Raw genomic sequence first — 15,595 nt, 5'->3', positions numbered from 1 at the left:
CGGTCTTCACTTTGATGTACCTTTGTTTAAAAACGGACTTGAAAAATTAGATTTTACTCCGGGCTTAAGAAAATCTTGGTTGTCTTGGCAGACGACGTCTGGTGTTGTTCTGATCTTACAAGAACTGGAAGAAGGTTGAGAAGACGACACGACATCGTTAACACACCATTAGAGCCACTGCACATGCGAACATGGTGCAATGGTTTTCAACCCTTCACATGAGGCCCAGACGCTGGCCAGGCATCTCTTGTCAGGCAATTCTGAGAGATTGGAATGTGAATCATGTTGAAGAAGCATCTTTGGCACACGTCCTAACTCCATATCACATGTAGCAACTACAAGAGAACATCGTAGAAGCACCAATGTCTTATGATGATGCACTCTGTCTCTGCTCTTCCAATTACATACCGAGACATGCGCTTAGGCTACTTGGGCCTGCAGCGCAGATGTTTCTCGACGTGTAACACTCTGATAGCCCACCGGCCCACTGATAGAGGAATTACTCAGCGCTACGGTATCGTCTACAACAATCCTATGAGGTAAAGGATTCGTAAAACATTTAAAGTGAGGCACTGCTGAATACAAAAGTCGTGACAACCTAGGCAGTGGAGGGCCTTGTGGAAAGTATACACACGTGGAGCACCGATTGGTTGAGTTAGATAGAGGAACCAAACCTTGGCCCCTGTCAAATTCTAAGCGAAACAAGAGCTGAGAAGTTAAAAAGGCAAATGAGGCGAGAATCTGGACGTGGTGAGACGAGGTCAGAATCCATAAGCGTCGGGCGTTGTACCTTTGTTGGTCCGATTCGGTCGGAATTCATTCTCGACCGAGATGAAATTGAAAACGATGGGGTTGAAGGGAGTGGCTTGCTTGGCCTCGAGTCAAGAAATCGTGTATAGCTACAGAAAAAATCTTGTAGCAAATTGCCTAGAGGTATTCTTTAGGTAACGGTTTCAAGCGGCAAGCGTCGCGGATTGATAGAATTAGCAAAGCAAATCCAGGCACAGAGCAACGAGACCCGTAATGCGTTACTCTTTTCGTTAATATCAGGCGAGAGCCATTGTTCTTTCTGAGATCCATGCATACCGTGGCAAACTTGAGAATGCGGCTAGAAGCATTTTCGAAGCTGATATGGTGGAGTTTCTTCCGAGCGACTGACAAAAAGTAAACGTGCAAAAAGATGGGGCCCTTGTCATTGTTTTCTCTTGGAGAATCAGAAAGAGGAAACCCGGTCTCGTTTCACATGGTTGAGTAATGGATAAGTCAGAGTCAGAGTCACGTTTATCGTGTTACACTGCTATCCGTGTTTCTTCATGCGACGACAACAGCCGTGCACGACCCAGTCGGGAGTGATCTTGTCGTATGCCGGAAGCCGTCCGTAGGCTCTTTTACGATTGTGTAAGGGAATAAACCCACAGTATTTGTCTGGGCGGATTGCACAATGTGTAGCATTTACGTACAAGCACGCAGAGAACACGCCGTTTCGGTGCTTTTTCCTGTCATCAGTGTTGTTGAAGGACGGCACGTGTTGATAGGCCTCGACACGAGATGAGGGGAAGCTCGATAAAGGTGTTTTTTGTGTGAATGTGATACAGATAACATTGCCGATCTTTTTCAATCCATCGTCATTGATGTGATGATACCTTCGGATGTATGTATACGAATCAAGGTCATCACCCATCACACGGCGTCGATCAAAGGGCGTGAATAGAAGTGAAAGAAGCGCCGGTCAAATCATGAAAGTTGCCGTTCGGCGAGATCTGCGACCAAGTGACCGCGGTGAGATTGAGTGGTGAACCCAATGCGGAATGATGTGGACGATGGATCCATGGAACGACTCTATTGTTTCTGGAAGCCTTCCTATGTAAGGGGAGGTAAGAAAAGCTGGAGCAGTGACAAAAGTATCTAGGCAAGGTTCCAATATTTTAGTGGGCCTTTAGGTTAACTTATTTTAGCACCCTAGCTCAATGCTGTATGGTTTCTAGCTCCCTTAGGAAAACACATGGATCGATGCCTTAGGCACAAGGTTTGTCAGTGATTTGTTCTGGAAAAACAGGGGCCAAGGGGTCTTCCTTGTCTGACAAGTCAAGTCTGACGGAGTGCATCACATCTAATTTCTGTAACACGGCGTCAAATTTGGAAGTTGAAAAAGCTCAAGCGAACCAGGGTCGAGATGTCCCTGCGTAGGAATAATCACGAAATAGCCTCAATTGACATGCAAGCCTCTTATTGAATAGACTCTGTAATGACATCCCCAAATCTCACCACACCCAGAAACTCACTACACACATAAACGACCCTGTTCCTCCAAGTGGGGGGCAGCCATCTCAGTGTAAGACGCGGGCGTTAGGTTCGAATGCTCCCCACCAGGGCGAGTTTGGCCACTGACCTCCGATGCCTCCCAATTGGCTCTGCTGATTTAGTGGATTGCAGGGGTGGGCAAGGGTGCATCTGCTTGAAAAGGGAGTCTCTTTGAGTCTGGAGTGAAGTGACGGGGCTCTAGCTGAGTATGAAACCCTGGGCTGAGATTCCCCTGAGCAAGATGGACTATCGACTTCTCTAGGTAGAGCTGGACCTTTTTTCCTGTACGGCCTCATATACTATGCTCGAAGGAGGAGGTGGTTAACAGAATGACCTGCTTCGAACAAGGCGGGCCTTGTGGGCTCTCTAAAAGCATGGGCAACTTGGTGTTCCATTCATCTCAGTGGTCTGCATCGAACCCTCAACTCTTACTGGTTCGGGGAGACTCAAGTGGGTGTGCAGTGGACTTTCCATCTTGCTTCTTCCTCGGCTTCCACAGTGGGCAGTGGCTTGGCCGGAGATTCCATTATGGAAGGCGTGCGCAGATGCGTCTCCACCATTGCACCTGCCTCAAAATCACCACCCATCCATCCATCACCCAGGGCATCCCCCATCCGCTACAAGGAAGGTACAGCACGGTCTCGCACGCTATATCCGGCCGTAGTTACCTATTCTCTATCAATCTCAACTGTCTGGAATCCTCTCACTTCCCCATTTCATCTATCGTTGTTGTTGGTGAGATCGTAATATCTTCTTCATTCTATTACCTCTTCTTCTCTGTACATTGCTAGGGCCCTGCCTTATCTTTACCTGATTGCCAACTATCGCATCCCCTCGACACCTACGAACCCGCACGCCCCGACGGTCAAATACGCCGAAACTCCGATCCATGGTATTCGATGTCGAACTTGAACTGTAGAACAAGTCCCTCTTGCCCTCGATAAATCATCGCCGATTAGTTTGGGGGTATTGGATTAGAAGGAAGTTACGTTTTGGTCTTGATCTTGCAACAACGTCTTGAACGACCACCACCTTCGAACTGAGGTGAACAACTCGGCAACCACGAACCATAATTTGGGGAATCGACGATATCACTGCATCAATCAGACTGGAGTGGAAATAATTCAAAGAGTTGGATCAATTGCTGCGAAATTCATAAAGATTCAGAGTCTTGATTCTATGCATTCCTGATCTCTTAACGGAGCAGCACCCAAAGAGGTGGAGATCGGTATCGCGAAACTCATCCCGAAGCATCCCCATACAGAACAACCCATGTCGTCGATTACGGATATCATCGCTCCCGATATTCACTCGCCTTAAACTTCAAAATGCCAGACTACGACGAAGATATGCTGCCTCCTCCGGCATCAGGCTCTCAGCAGGATCGCACTTGGGGTGGTAATAACGCTTTTCACAACTTCTTCAACGACTTCTCTCACATCCCTGACCCAAATCTTCGCCGCCGTCTTGCTTTATCTGAGATTGATAAAGTCCCTTTTGGTGCATACCGTATGTGATTCACTTTATTCTCATCGGTTGTTACCAAAGCCAATGCTAACCAAAACAGATGTCCGCGCTGTATTAGTAGCAGGTGTTGGTTTCTTCCTTGACTCTTACGATATTTTTGCCATCAACCTCATCACAATACTACTTGGAGTTGTCTTTTGGGGCGATCCTAATCCTCAAAACGGCTTCAGTGGCAATGATGGATATCTCCCCGACCCAGTTAACCAAGCATTCAAGGCCTCTACGAGTGCTGGAATTGTGGTGGGAATGATCGTCTTTGGATGGCTAGCAGAGTTAGTACCACCCTTCTTTATCGGCCATTTCATGGAAACAATGTACTAATAACTCAAATAGTGGCTTTGGTCGACGCCGCATGTATGGTGTTGAATTGGGCATTATTATCCTAGCGACGCTTTGCTGCGCTCTCATTTCGTCTAGCCCTGCAATGGGATCGACAGGTCTCCTAATCTTTTGGCGTATCATCATGGTAAGTCTGCAAAGATTTTACGTTTCGCAGCATTTCCTGACTATATCCAGGGCATTGGAATTGGCGGCGACTACCCACTCTCAAGTGTCATTACCTCCGAGTAAGTGTCCTCGCTGTCATGTTGCCATTCAGACTTTGTGGCTGGGGTTTAGTTCATATCAAGCCCCTAACCTGATCAACTCAAACTGACTGAGATCCCGCTAGGTTCGCTCCGACAAGATGGCGCGGCGCTATGGTTGCTGCTGTCTTCTCTATGCAGGGACTTGGACAGCTAGCAGCTGCTATTGTTGCCCTAATCACTACTGTTGCTTTCAAGGACGCCTTTATTGGAGCTGCTGACGAAAGTCAATGCGGTTTCGAGTGCCGACTGGCCGCTGACCGAGCCTGGCGAATTATTGTTGGAGTGGGAGCCATTCCTGCTTGTGCCGCCCTTTATTACCGTATCACTATCCCGGAAACCCCTCGATATACCTTTGATATTGAGCATGACGTCGAGAAAGCCGATGCCGACATCAAAGCATACGTTACCAGCAAGTCCAAGGGTTCCTTTGACGTTGTTCACCAAGTCAGGAGTAAGCGCGTAGCTGGACGTAGCCTTGACGTCCCTCGTGCCTCCTGGTCTGATCTTATTTCCTTCTTCCGCCAATGGGCCAATTTCAAGATGCTATTAGGCACAACTTTGTCCTGGTTCTTTTTGGTAAGTGCTATTGTTTGACATTCATTGCTTAACTCCCGCTAAATTCGTCTAAAGGACCTCGCTTTCTATGGTCTTGGCCTTAATAATACCTTTGTCCTTCAAGCAGTGGGCTATGGTGCTGGCGACTCCCTTTTCGAAAAGCTTCACAACCAAGCTGTCGGAATGATCATTTTGACATGTGCTGGATCACTCCCTGGCTACTGGACTGCCATTCTTAGCGTCGACACTTTTGGTCGTAAGCCGCTACAGGTTTTCGGATTTCTCCTGCTCACCATTATCTTCTGTATCCTCGGCTTTGCTTACAAGAGCCTTCCACAAGGGGGTTTGCTTGCGCTCTACATTGTAGCCCAGTTTCTCTTCAACGCTGGCCCTAACACGACCACTTTCATCGTTCCTGGCGAATGTTTTCCTACCCGATATCGATCGACCGGCCATGGCATCTCGGCTGCCATGGGTAAAATCGGAGCAATTATTGCGCAGGGTATCAGCATCCCTATGATGCGACAGGGATCCCCCGAGGGTTGTAAAGGTACCGATTGTGCGCCAAACATGCACCGACTGCTCCAACTCTTTGCCCTTTTCATGTTGCTTGGTACTCTGGTTTCCTTGTTGATTCCGGAGACCAAGGGCATGACTTTGGAGGAGCTGTCTGGAGAGCCTCGTACAAGCTACAATTCTGGATGTAATGGTAGTATCAGTCTTGGGTCACCAAAGCTCAGAGCTTGGAACCCCTTTGTGGGTGGTCAGCCCGCAGGATTCTCGTATCCTAGATCAAGAGTGAGTCACTTCCGAAAGAGTGATCGTGTTGGTATTATGACCTCACCGGAACTCATGGCTGAGACATCCCGGCTTCGAAAACCTCGCATCTGGAGAAGACACCGCAAGGCCAAGTCGAGCAGCGGTACAGATATCGCTTTGAGCACTCGAAGCTCTGGTACAGGAGAGGATGAAATCTTTCCAGCAGGCCCGCCTGCATCCTCATCTACTCCTCCACAGCCGCCGCCGACTTGGGGAGCTGGCTGGGGACGGATAGATAGAGGAGGACCCCCTCCGCTGCTCAACTCGGTCCAGTTGCAGGATGTTGGCAGTCTCTTGACGAAATGATCTGGATGAAATTGGTGTTGTTCGCATGATTCGCATATCTCTGGCGTTGGTGGAATAATGAGATTTAGACTATGATACCTTAGATGTTTGTTTTTGCATAGTTGTCGAGTTGAACATCGACATTGGAGAATTGGGAGCAGAAGTGCTTCGCAACTTGTACGAATGAATAACGAATACAAAGAATCCCCAATTTATGAGTTGCAGACTTTGACAATCTAACTGGGTATATGATAAATGTGAAACTTCTAAAGCTCTCAGTACCGTGCTTGTCATTCATCAATGACTCTACGGGACACACCCGGAAATGGCAACCGACACTCAATGCTAACAAGGCTGATACTCGAATTCGCAATCTATCATTCCAAGCTTCTAACAAAAGACTTCTTCTGCCAGACCATCTATGAAAACCTCAATACTATCCCAATTCTCTCGAAGTCTAACAACGCGCTCTATCCCTCTCTAGCCCTTCTCAGACATAATGAAAGACCAATGAGCTTTTCTAGTCTACCAAAAGATCATCCGCGGAGAACCTTGAGCGCTTCTTTCAGGTTTGCCACATCACGGGTCAACTTCTCACGACGATCGCGGCTGAGCATCTCTTCGCCGGCAATAGCTTCGAGCTGCTCGGGTGTCATGTGAAACACAACTTGGTCGGACAGAACGGTGAGAGGGCCGTCGGTGTCGTCGAGGAGGAAGAAGTCGATGACTTGTCGGCAGACAACGTCGACAAATCGACTACGGGCAATGTCGTAGTAGGTCAAAAGAACATCGTGAATGTCCTGGCAGATGGTTGCTAGGTTTGTAGGCTTGGGTCTACCCTCGACAGCATCACGAACATGCTTGACAACTTCGATATTCGTGTCATAAGACTGTAAGGCAGCTTTTGTAGTCTTCTCAACCAACTCACCCAGATCTTCACCCTTCGATCTATTCTCAGCCAGGTTGTTGCCAAAGGAGGGGTTGTAGGTGATGCTCCGACCCTCGAACTCGACCTTCAAAAGGAATTCCGTGTGGTTAACGGCACGCTTATACCGGGTCTGCAGATCATCGACGAGGAAATTCCAGAGCTCTTCGCGAATAGCTGGGTCAGGACAGCAGCTGTCGAGAACGTTGCTGATGAAATGATGGACGATGAGAATGGCATTGGCGATGTGGGCTCGGGCCATGCCAGACCACTTCTTGGATTGCTCCTTGAAGTTCTTGGGTAGCATCTCACCACCGAACTAAGAGATGAGTTAGGGCATTCGTTTAGTGAGCGCCAGGAAAAGAAAAGACTTACAGTGCCGAGTTCATAAGCACGGGAAGAGAGCCACTCCCTTTCGATATACTTCATGATATCCTCTTCATTCGGCTCCGGCCACTCGAATGCATCATGCAGAACGCCATCCTCCAGCTCTTGCTCTCCCAGCTTGGGGATGTCAAAAGAGATACCACGGCGGTACAAGCCACAGCGCTCGTCGGTAGACTTGGCCTCTGCTTCCTCTGCGACATCATCTTCCTCGCTAGGAGCTGGGGGCACCTCGTTGTCGCCAGGGCGGTGGAACTTTCGTGTCTCACCCCAGTCATAGACTGACTTTGCGAACTCCTCGTTGATTTCGCGAATTCGGGTAATGAGCTTCAGATCTGTACCAGCGTCGAAGAGATTCTCGCGACTGTATTGTCCATCGAGACCACAGTGTTTGATACGAGTGAACTGAGCGGCAATCTGTCCGATATAGATACGCTGCTGCTCAGTAGTGCTGCGTGACTGGCCCATGTCTTTGAGAAGTGTTTCCGTTTCTTTGAGAATAGTCGCAAGGTCTCCACGAACCTTGGGGAACTCACTCTTGGTTCGGTCCATGAGAAGCTGTTGAACACGAACCTTGAGCGCCGGGATACCAAGTCTGTCAGGGGATAGCACAGTCCAAGGTGCCTTGGAGAAGAAGTCCTTCTCAGCGCGAGTTCGCTCCTCAGCACTGGAAGAACTATCATCTGCACTTCGGTTCTTCACAACGCAGTATCCAAGTTGAAGATCACGTCGCTTACCGTTCACAAGGTCAATGACAACACCCTTTGTAGCTTGTTCGACAGCCAGGTCAGGTTTGGTGAGAACTCCGAGAGTTCTCTTACCCTCAGGGTCGACTTCCTTGGCGTAGGTGAGAATCTTCTGGTTCGCAATGTCGCCGTTACAAGGAACAACAGCGAGGATGATGGTGCGTGACTCTTGGATGTAATTTTTCACCATGTTCTTGACGAGCTCAATGTCTTCCTTGGTGGTGACGCCGGGAGTGACGTTCTCAAACATTCCGGGAACATCGATGACAGTCAAATGATCTTCATTGGGGCCGCTGATTTCGACGCGGAGAACATCGCGACTAAAGGCAGAGCCAGTGGAGCCGTCACCGGACTCTGACTTGATGCCCATCACCTTGGCGGCCTATCAAACTATGTTAGAAGATTCCATATGCGTTTAGAGGATGAGATACTAACATCTTGGAAAATCCGAGCAAACTCCTCGGCATCCAGGTTGGTCGCAGTGCGATGAAAAGGCTTTGCTTGTTCTTCATCCGCATCGACAGCGTGGATAGAGACAACAATGCTCTCAGTTTCCTCGCGACGACAGATGATCTCTGTGGCATGGCGAGTGCAGAGAGTCACTGAGCGAGGGAAATGAAAGCCGGTAAGAGACTCGAGGACACTGGACTTGCCAGCGCTCTGGTCGCCAACGACAACCATCTGTGTAAGCATTAGCTGAGAGTGTCTGGTGCAAGGTGATAAAAGAGACATACCTGAGGGAGAGGCACCATATTGGAAATGCCCAGCTCTCGCAGCTTGTCCATCTTGTCCAAAAGGGCTCGATTGCCGAGCCCTTGCTCGGACTTGACAGTCTTTGCGGTAGTCATCTTGACAAGACAAAGTTCTTTGCAAGAGTGTAGTGTACACTGTATGTATGTCACAGACCTGTTGAGGTTGCGTGGGATGAGGAGAGGGATAACGACCACCGTATGAATCTAGCGGTGGAAGAAAAAGAAAGAGAAAAGAAGATGAACCTGGGGAGAGAGAAGAATTTATACCTTGTCTGCTTAACTCTTATTCGAGGCCTGTGAATCACACTCATAGGTTGATGTTCAAGGATCTTCGGTTGCTTGCAGTGGCAGCAGCTGTACGTTACGGTTACCTCGCGGGAAACCCTTCCCAAAGGCCCAGTAGTTTAGACGCTTCTATTTAATACAGTTCTAAAGCCTGTGGAGGGATATGTTGGTTCTGCCTTAGCCATGCTATTGAATGTGATGGCGCAATCTGCGACCCTGATACCGGGCGTGAGTGAATGAACTGGAAGCGGGATGCTGCATTCACCGAAACACCAGCCCAAATTGATGTCTGAATCGAACCAATTGAGACTCAGATTCTGCCTTGTAGGCACCTATCAGACTCAATGTTCAAAAGAATCGTCTTCTGTTATGGGTTGGTCGGCCTCCGACAGCTGCGCCATGCTACTATCGTCGAGTTTCATCTCCAGAACGGGCGTATGTTCCTCTTTTTGTTGTCTCTTTTCTCAGGCTGTTGGTCGACCCCTGTAAAACTTCGGCCAACTGCTGTAACTAGCAGGGCTGGCGTGATGTGATCTATAGAGGCGCATGCGAATTCTTTCCTATAAAGGATAACTCAGGGGAGACGAGAACCCCTGAAATGCGCAGGCCCTAGGAAAAGCCCACGCCGGCCACTTATACCGGCCAGTTGGCCACGGCCTCCAGAGGCAGCCAGAACAAGAACACAACACTTGAAACATTTGGATCAGGACTCAACAGAACATTCATTCCATTAATTCATGCTGGGGTATCTCGCTAGCTAAATAAAAACGCCTATCCTTTTTCCAATCCCGTATATATCTGTATATATAACCAGTCACCACAAAGAAACAATTTCCGTAACAGGCATACCGCAAGACGCGAGATCCTGCCTCTTCATATACCAAGCCCCTAGCAAGGCCATCTCCACAGCCCCAGGGGTTTCGGTCAAGTTCGACAGCACAGGCCCAACAGCTTTAGGTTCCAGGGCAGGGTCCAGGGCAGGGTCCAAGACGCCGCGGGGAGAAACACATCGAGAGGGAGGCTGCAAGGCAGACTCGAGAGTATGAACAAATCGCTCGGCGAGCTGGTGGGTAGCAGTTGTGTACTGCTTGGCTGTCGCGAGGCATCGTGTGGCTTCCTCGGTTACAGGGGCGGGGTTGGTGATGATGTCTCTAAAGAGAGGATGCTGGACCAAGACGGTGAGGGTCATGCCAATTATGCTAAGGGCTGATGGGAGTTAGAATAGATATCGTAGTAGAAGGATGTCTCGACTTACCAATAGCAGAATGACTCTCGGGAGGACCGTCAAAAGTCACCAGTCTCCTCTCACGGGCCATGGTATCTTCCAGCTCCACGCTTGCAGCATAGCATGACTCAAATAGCCCTGCGAACATTGATTTTGCCATTATCGAAGTCGGTTGCGTTGCATTGCTGCTGATAAGCTTCATAATTGCTAATCGGGGGATCAAAGCCTTGGTCTCAAGATATCTATCACTTGTTAGCTCATTATGTCTCTACACATGGCTTATCAACATACCTCATGCGCAACAAAGTTGCTTGGCGACGGAAAATAGCCTCAGGTTGTGTGGAGGGGAACTTGACGCGCAGATGCTCAGGGATACCGGCATGCCACTCTTCCAAATCGCAGTCCAACTTCAGTGCCTCGGATAGAATATCAGAGACCGATTCTTTAGCAGAATCTGTTTTGTGGTTGAAAGAATCTTGGATAGGCTGAAGAATATCGTCGTACAGTTTCAAAGTTTGGTAGAAGAAAGATAGTCGTGAAGGGGTATCGCATGGTTGGACTCGATCGGGGTTGTGAGGAAAAGCCTCGAGATATTCGTCGTCGATCTCCTGGGGGAATGTGCCAAATGATGGGTTTGTCTGGCTTCTAGGGAAATTCTGTATCCTAACAAGTAGAGCACAAGCACACCATGTCCTTCTCCGTTCCTCGCGTTCAGCCTGTGCCTTTCCTGGGAGATCGACATGAAGCATAAGGCCTTCTGCGAGTCTGAGGGCCATGCCAGTCAGCATCCAACTCTCCTGGACCGTACCCGCTCGTCGCAAGAATCGAGCATGAACAATCAAAGCCTGGACAACGGGGAGAGATGATACGGACAGAAGGTCGACGAGGAGAAGAGTCTTGGCTTGCTGATGAAATTCGAAGGCGTGAGATACGTGCGACTCAACAGATTCTGTGACCGATGTCTTGGTAAGTTGGCCAATGGCTAGCATTCCTAAAAGCAGAGAATAGGTGGCTGCGAGTTCGGTGGCTTCCTCGAGGGGAATGTCACGGCGGTAGCGAGAGTTTGCAACAGCGATGAGGCGATGATATCGTTGATAGAACGATGGTCGGTGAATAACAGGCATGGTGATCCAGTCAATGTTGAAGTACTCTGCTAATAACTCGTCCATGAGGTCTGCTGGTGGAAGGGTGATCTTTTGGAGCATCAAGGCGGCCTTGACGTTGGAAGAATAGGAGCCGAACGATGAAGGCTTGGCAGGAGCAGCATCTTCAAGATCATCAGTCAATGGTGGACTAGCTCCCATGAGATGGTGTGGGCGAGAGTAGTAGCTGGCTGGTTCGTGAACTACAGGTAGTGAACCAGCTCTGGAAGAGAAGCTGGGTAGAGAATAGCCAGAATCAGTGTGGATTGGCGGAAGAGCATGATCAACATGTCTTGGAGGTCTTGCTATACGCTCAGACACAACACTGGGGGAGGTAGATAGTTTTCTCCATTCTTCTTGAGCAGGCGTCGTAGCGACGAAGGCATTGTGGCCGTGAACTACCAATTCCTATCGGGCGTATGAGTGCCAGTCCTGAGCGTAGGGAATATGAGTAAGGTACTAGTTGTAAAAAGACTTACTAGCTGCTTCTCCTTCTCCTCGAGTTCCTGGACTCGCTTCTGGAGAGCACGGATGTAGCTATCATTGAGTTTTAGTTTCTTATCTACATGATATGATGATGGTGGCTTTTTGACTCAAAACTCACCTCCGCGACGAAGCGATGGAGCCTTCATGCTCAATCTCAGGGTAGACACACTGATCAGCACATAGACCGCGTCGTGAACACGAATCGCAGACAGGTCGAGCACCGTCACAGCGGATTTTACGATCGCGACACTGTCGACAAGCCAAGGACCTCGCCTTTCCGGGTCTGGCAGTGGCAGAAGTTGCGTGTTGTCGGCGGGTGGCCGAGGCGGAAGCCGATGACCCGGGAGAAGAAGCCTTTGACTTTGTCATGTCTGTGTCTCGTCTCTCTGTGTGTCCTTTCGGGTCGTCGGTCTCTCCTTTTGATTTTGGAGGTTGAAGCGACGGGGAGATTGACAGTTTGCGGGTCGTCAATTGATTGATGTCGAGAAGGGAACGAGAAAAATCAGGCGTGACTCGTTCACCCCTTGACCATGACCATGGATGCGCTGCGCTGCGCTCTAAGACGAGACGGCCGCCGGGGTGGCCATTTTCTCTCACGGTCACGGTTGTCGGTAGTCGCCGAGTAGTGTAATTCTAGATTTCGAGTGGAGATTTCTGATTCCGGGTGTCGGGACGTCGGCGTACTTTATCGGGGACTTTGCACATGATGAATATGATGATGCATTGAATATCTGTCTGATGCAGTACAGACTCAAAATACTCTGACCTCATTCTTCTATAGTCTCCATAACTTATTGCTCTGTCCTCATGCATTCCCCGGATAAAGAAAGGGTCTTGATGACGGTTTTTGAGGCATCCCCCTAAAATTATATGGAGACCGGACGGATCATCGGCCATCGGTCATCGGGTACATTCATTGGCGTTGATGGTCGTCGGATCCATCAAGGGCCTTGACAACTCCCCGACCTCCCCGACATCCAGAACAAGGGTCAACGACATGGGCTAATTACGTACATACATGAGAATCAGAGAATTCATCATGTTCGCTTCGACAGCCGTCAGCCACTCACTTGCAAACAAACTTATGATATTTACTCGAGATAGACTTAATCATACAAAGTATTCTTGAGTCATAGAGACCCTAGACAGCAGTCATATAGTCTATTACACCACTGATCATATTATCTCAACTCCCCGTGATAACACACACGACCACCTTCACTCTCGGTCCGTCGCGCGGCCTCTTCCCTCCGACTTCCGCCACTAATCGTCGATTCCACCCATGCCAAGGGTCGAGACTTGCACGAGCTCCCCGTGACCCAGTGACGCCACTCAAAATCTCATCCTCTCCTTCATTCCCGTCTTTTGTCCGGCGTATCAAGAGCATGTCACCGAGATCCCCTCATAGGCGAGCCGAGCAACCTCTTCATAACCACCACCTTGTAGCATCCAAGCATACTCCAGTTTAATGGCTGTCAAGATGCAGTCATGTCTACCAGTTATCAATTATCACACGTCTCTCGGTAAGATAAATAAAGTATATGACCTACGAACCATCTCCTAGGTGCTCATTGCCCTCTATAAACGGGTAGAGCTGTTGTTATTAGCTTGTATCGAAAGAAGAGCATCATTCTCAAAAATTCTAAAAGCTTTCAAAACCATTCGCTACAGCATATTTCTATAACACCTATAACATGCCTGCAAGGCCAAATGTCATGCACTGAAGATGAAATCCTGACCAACGTTTTCAAACTCAGCCATGGCCTCCAGCTGAATATAGGATAATCCCACCTGTGAATGGTTAGCTAGCAGTTATTTGGGCTATCCTCTCAGTACAGAACGAGACCTGTAATTAGGGGGGAAAATTAAATCACTAAGTATCACCCAAGGGCATATATAATTTCTCACGATCTGCCTCAATTGATATTCATTTCCCTTCACAGCCACAGCGTCTGTAAGTCGAAGACACATGTTAAAAGAGCCCTCTTGAAGATAAAGAGAAACAACCTGAGGATTTCCCATAGGCCGGCGCCTCTGATATGCCCTATACAGGCAGTATTGATAAGACCTCGGTCATTGGAAGCTCTCTTGACAACTAGGAGCCGACCCTCCCCGGGAAATAAGGGTTCAGACGTTAAGATAGGGCATAGAATTTGAATGGTTTAAAGGTTTACTGATACATACTAGAACTAACTGACCAAGGCATCATGATTACTTAGGATAATACTAAAAAGTTTTCTTGCTTCCCTAGCGGTCCAGATTCTGCAAATCAGTAGTCTTCTATTCCTTCTGGTTTCTTACAGTCTAGATTCTTATCTATACTTATCTACTACGGTGTTAGTGTAGTTGGCAGTGTAGATACTTATTGCCCTGCTCGAGGAGGTACTATAGCCTACTCCAAGCACAAATATGTATCTCATAGCATGAGCTTTGCGATGGGATCTAGTTAGGTTTAGATATTCCAGGGGATAGTGCTCAGGGGAGTACGCCTCTCCTTCGAGTTCTCCCTTCCGATAAATATATTTTCCCATCTTATTTCTTTTCATATATTTGCATCGCCAATATTATAAGTAAACAAACTATGCGGTACGCCTCTGATCAAATTTTATCAACCTCAGTATTATCATGTCGTTGGAATTCCGCAAACCGAAGCGTCGTGACCATGACATAACCCGAATTCTGCAGCAAGATGGTGACCCTATATCAACGGTAGATTACACGATAGATCTAGTAGAAAATATGCTATCTGTATTATATGATTCGAGCCAACTCTATCGATTTCTAGCTACATAGGCAACATTTTAGCACAAACCTGGTACGACGACCGAGCTCCAGCATTGATTGTGTTGCAAAGTATTTACACGCTTTCTCGACAGAAGCAGTGTGGCAATTACTTCTGATCATGTTGAAAGCTCCGGAAGTCAGCCTAGACTTATGATCAGAATTTCAATAGAGGACATTACCCAAACTAAAGACAGAGTTTTAGACACGTTAACTAGATACAACAGCAGTAGTAACGAATGCTCTGGAAGAACAATAGGGCACTAGCCACACATCAGAGTCTTGGAGAATACCTTTCGATTGGGTATCAGCAATGTAAAGCAGAGGTAGTTGCGAGGCTTTCAACCAAGGGTTGCATAAGCATCCAGGTCGTACTAAGGAGTGATAAGTACTGTGATACGACTACACCGAGACGCCTTCAGAAGATACAAACTTCTTTACAGTGCCATATAACACTATACAATAATCTATTTCCAAGCCTTAAAGGCTAGTAGCAATATCTCGGAGCCTTGCATGTATTCATCAAAAATCACTCCCGTGCCGCTCTCATATTCCGAAAACGGGAGTTCGGGTCACTCGTCAGTCCGACTGTCTCAGACACGAAACTGCCGTGTCACCAAATACAAGGGCACCCGCATTTCCATTAAATAAACTCATGAAAGCATGTGAGACAAGTGCTGAATAGAGTTCAGCTGACAGACGGCACGTCCATGCTACGTTAAATACTTTACCGGGATCAAGGGACGATACACCCCTTGGTTAGAGTTTATGAGGTTTCAGGGGAGAATATGCTTA

General features: G+C 48.2%; 3 protein-coding genes across 4 annotated transcripts; 1 reads left to right on the top strand and 2 right to left on the bottom strand.

Moving 5' to 3' along the window:
• The first annotated feature begins 2,879 nt into the window (after positions 1-2,879).
• On the top strand, positions 2,880-6,319 carry FVEG_06825 (MFS transporter, PHS family, inorganic phosphate transporter). Its single transcript, XM_018895244.1, has 6 exons — positions 2,880-3,810; positions 3,869-4,100; positions 4,162-4,294; positions 4,345-4,394; positions 4,499-4,991; positions 5,046-6,319. The coding sequence occupies exons 1-6, from the start codon at positions 3,630-3,632 to the stop codon at positions 6,093-6,095; spliced, it is 2,139 nt and encodes a 712-aa protein (XP_018752469.1). The 5' UTR covers positions 2,880-3,629; the 3' UTR covers positions 6,096-6,319.
• Positions 6,313-9,492, bottom strand: FVEG_06824 (hypothetical protein). The gene is made up of 4 exons (XM_018895243.1): positions 8,864-9,492; positions 8,565-8,810; positions 7,375-8,511; positions 6,313-7,318 (listed from the first exon to the last, which is right to left on the bottom strand). The coding sequence occupies exons 1-4, from the start codon at positions 8,975-8,977 to the stop codon at positions 6,611-6,613; spliced, it is 2,205 nt and encodes a 734-aa protein (XP_018752468.1). The 5' UTR covers positions 8,978-9,492; the 3' UTR covers positions 6,313-6,610.
• Positions 9,493-9,816: 324 nt separating this feature from the next.
• Positions 9,817-12,653, bottom strand: FVEG_06823 (hypothetical protein). 2 transcript variants are annotated; one of them, XM_018895241.1, is made up of 5 exons: positions 12,138-12,653; positions 12,013-12,070; positions 10,683-11,941; positions 10,422-10,633; positions 9,817-10,372 (listed from the first exon to the last, which is right to left on the bottom strand). In XM_018895241.1, exons 1-5 carry the CDS (start codon positions 12,386-12,388, stop codon positions 9,981-9,983), a joined length of 2,172 nt encoding a protein of 723 aa, XP_018752466.1. In that variant the 5' UTR covers positions 12,389-12,653; the 3' UTR covers positions 9,817-9,980. The 2 variants fall into 2 exon arrangements, with proteins under 2 accessions (XP_018752466.1, XP_018752467.1); XM_018895242.1 differs by having other exon boundaries at positions 10,347-10,633.
• Positions 12,654-15,595: the final 2,942 nt, after the last annotated feature.

The sequence above is a fragment of the Fusarium verticillioides genome, chromosome 7, assembly GCF_000149555.1.
Source record: "Fusarium verticillioides 7600 chromosome 7, whole genome shotgun sequence".
NCBI lineage: Eukaryota > Fungi > Ascomycota > Sordariomycetes > Hypocreales > Nectriaceae > Fusarium > Fusarium verticillioides.
The sequence above is the reverse complement of the archived record's forward strand: the minus strand, read 5'-3'. Positions and strand labels throughout refer to the sequence as shown.

Bases quoted from the DNA above. Each gene is read 5' to 3' on its own strand.
- FVEG_06825 (XM_018895244.1), top strand. From the start codon at position 3,630: ATGCCAGACTACGACGAAGATATGCTGCCTCCTCCGGCATCAGGCTCT. The intron at 4,295-4,344 runs GTAAGTCTGCAA...GACTATATCCAG, and splicing joins TCTTTTGGCGTATCATCATG to GGCATTGGAATTGGCGGCGA. The intron at 4,992-5,045 runs GTAAGTGCTATT...ATTCGTCTAAAG, and splicing joins CTTTGTCCTGGTTCTTTTTG to GACCTCGCTTTCTATGGTCT.
- FVEG_06824 (XM_018895243.1), bottom strand. From the start codon at position 8,977: ATGACTACCGCAAAGACTGTCAAGTCCGAGCAAGGGCTCGGCAATCGA. The intron at 8,811-8,863 runs GTATGTCTCTTT...ATGCTTACACAG, and splicing joins ATATGGTGCCTCTCCCTCAG to ATGGTTGTCGTTGGCGACCA. The intron at 8,512-8,564 runs GTTAGTATCTCA...ATAGTTTGATAG, and splicing joins TTGCTCGGATTTTCCAAGAT to GCCGCCAAGGTGATGGGCAT.
- FVEG_06823 (XM_018895241.1), bottom strand. From the start codon at position 12,388: ATGACAAAGTCAAAGGCTTCTTCTCCCGGGTCATCGGCTTCCGCCTCG. The intron at 12,071-12,137 runs GTGAGTTTTGAG...ACTCAATGATAG, and splicing joins TCCATCGCTTCGTCGCGGAG to CTACATCCGTGCTCTCCAGA. The intron at 10,634-10,682 runs GTATGTTGATAA...AACAAGTGATAG, and splicing joins GCAACTTTGTTGCGCATGAG to ATATCTTGAGACCAAGGCTT.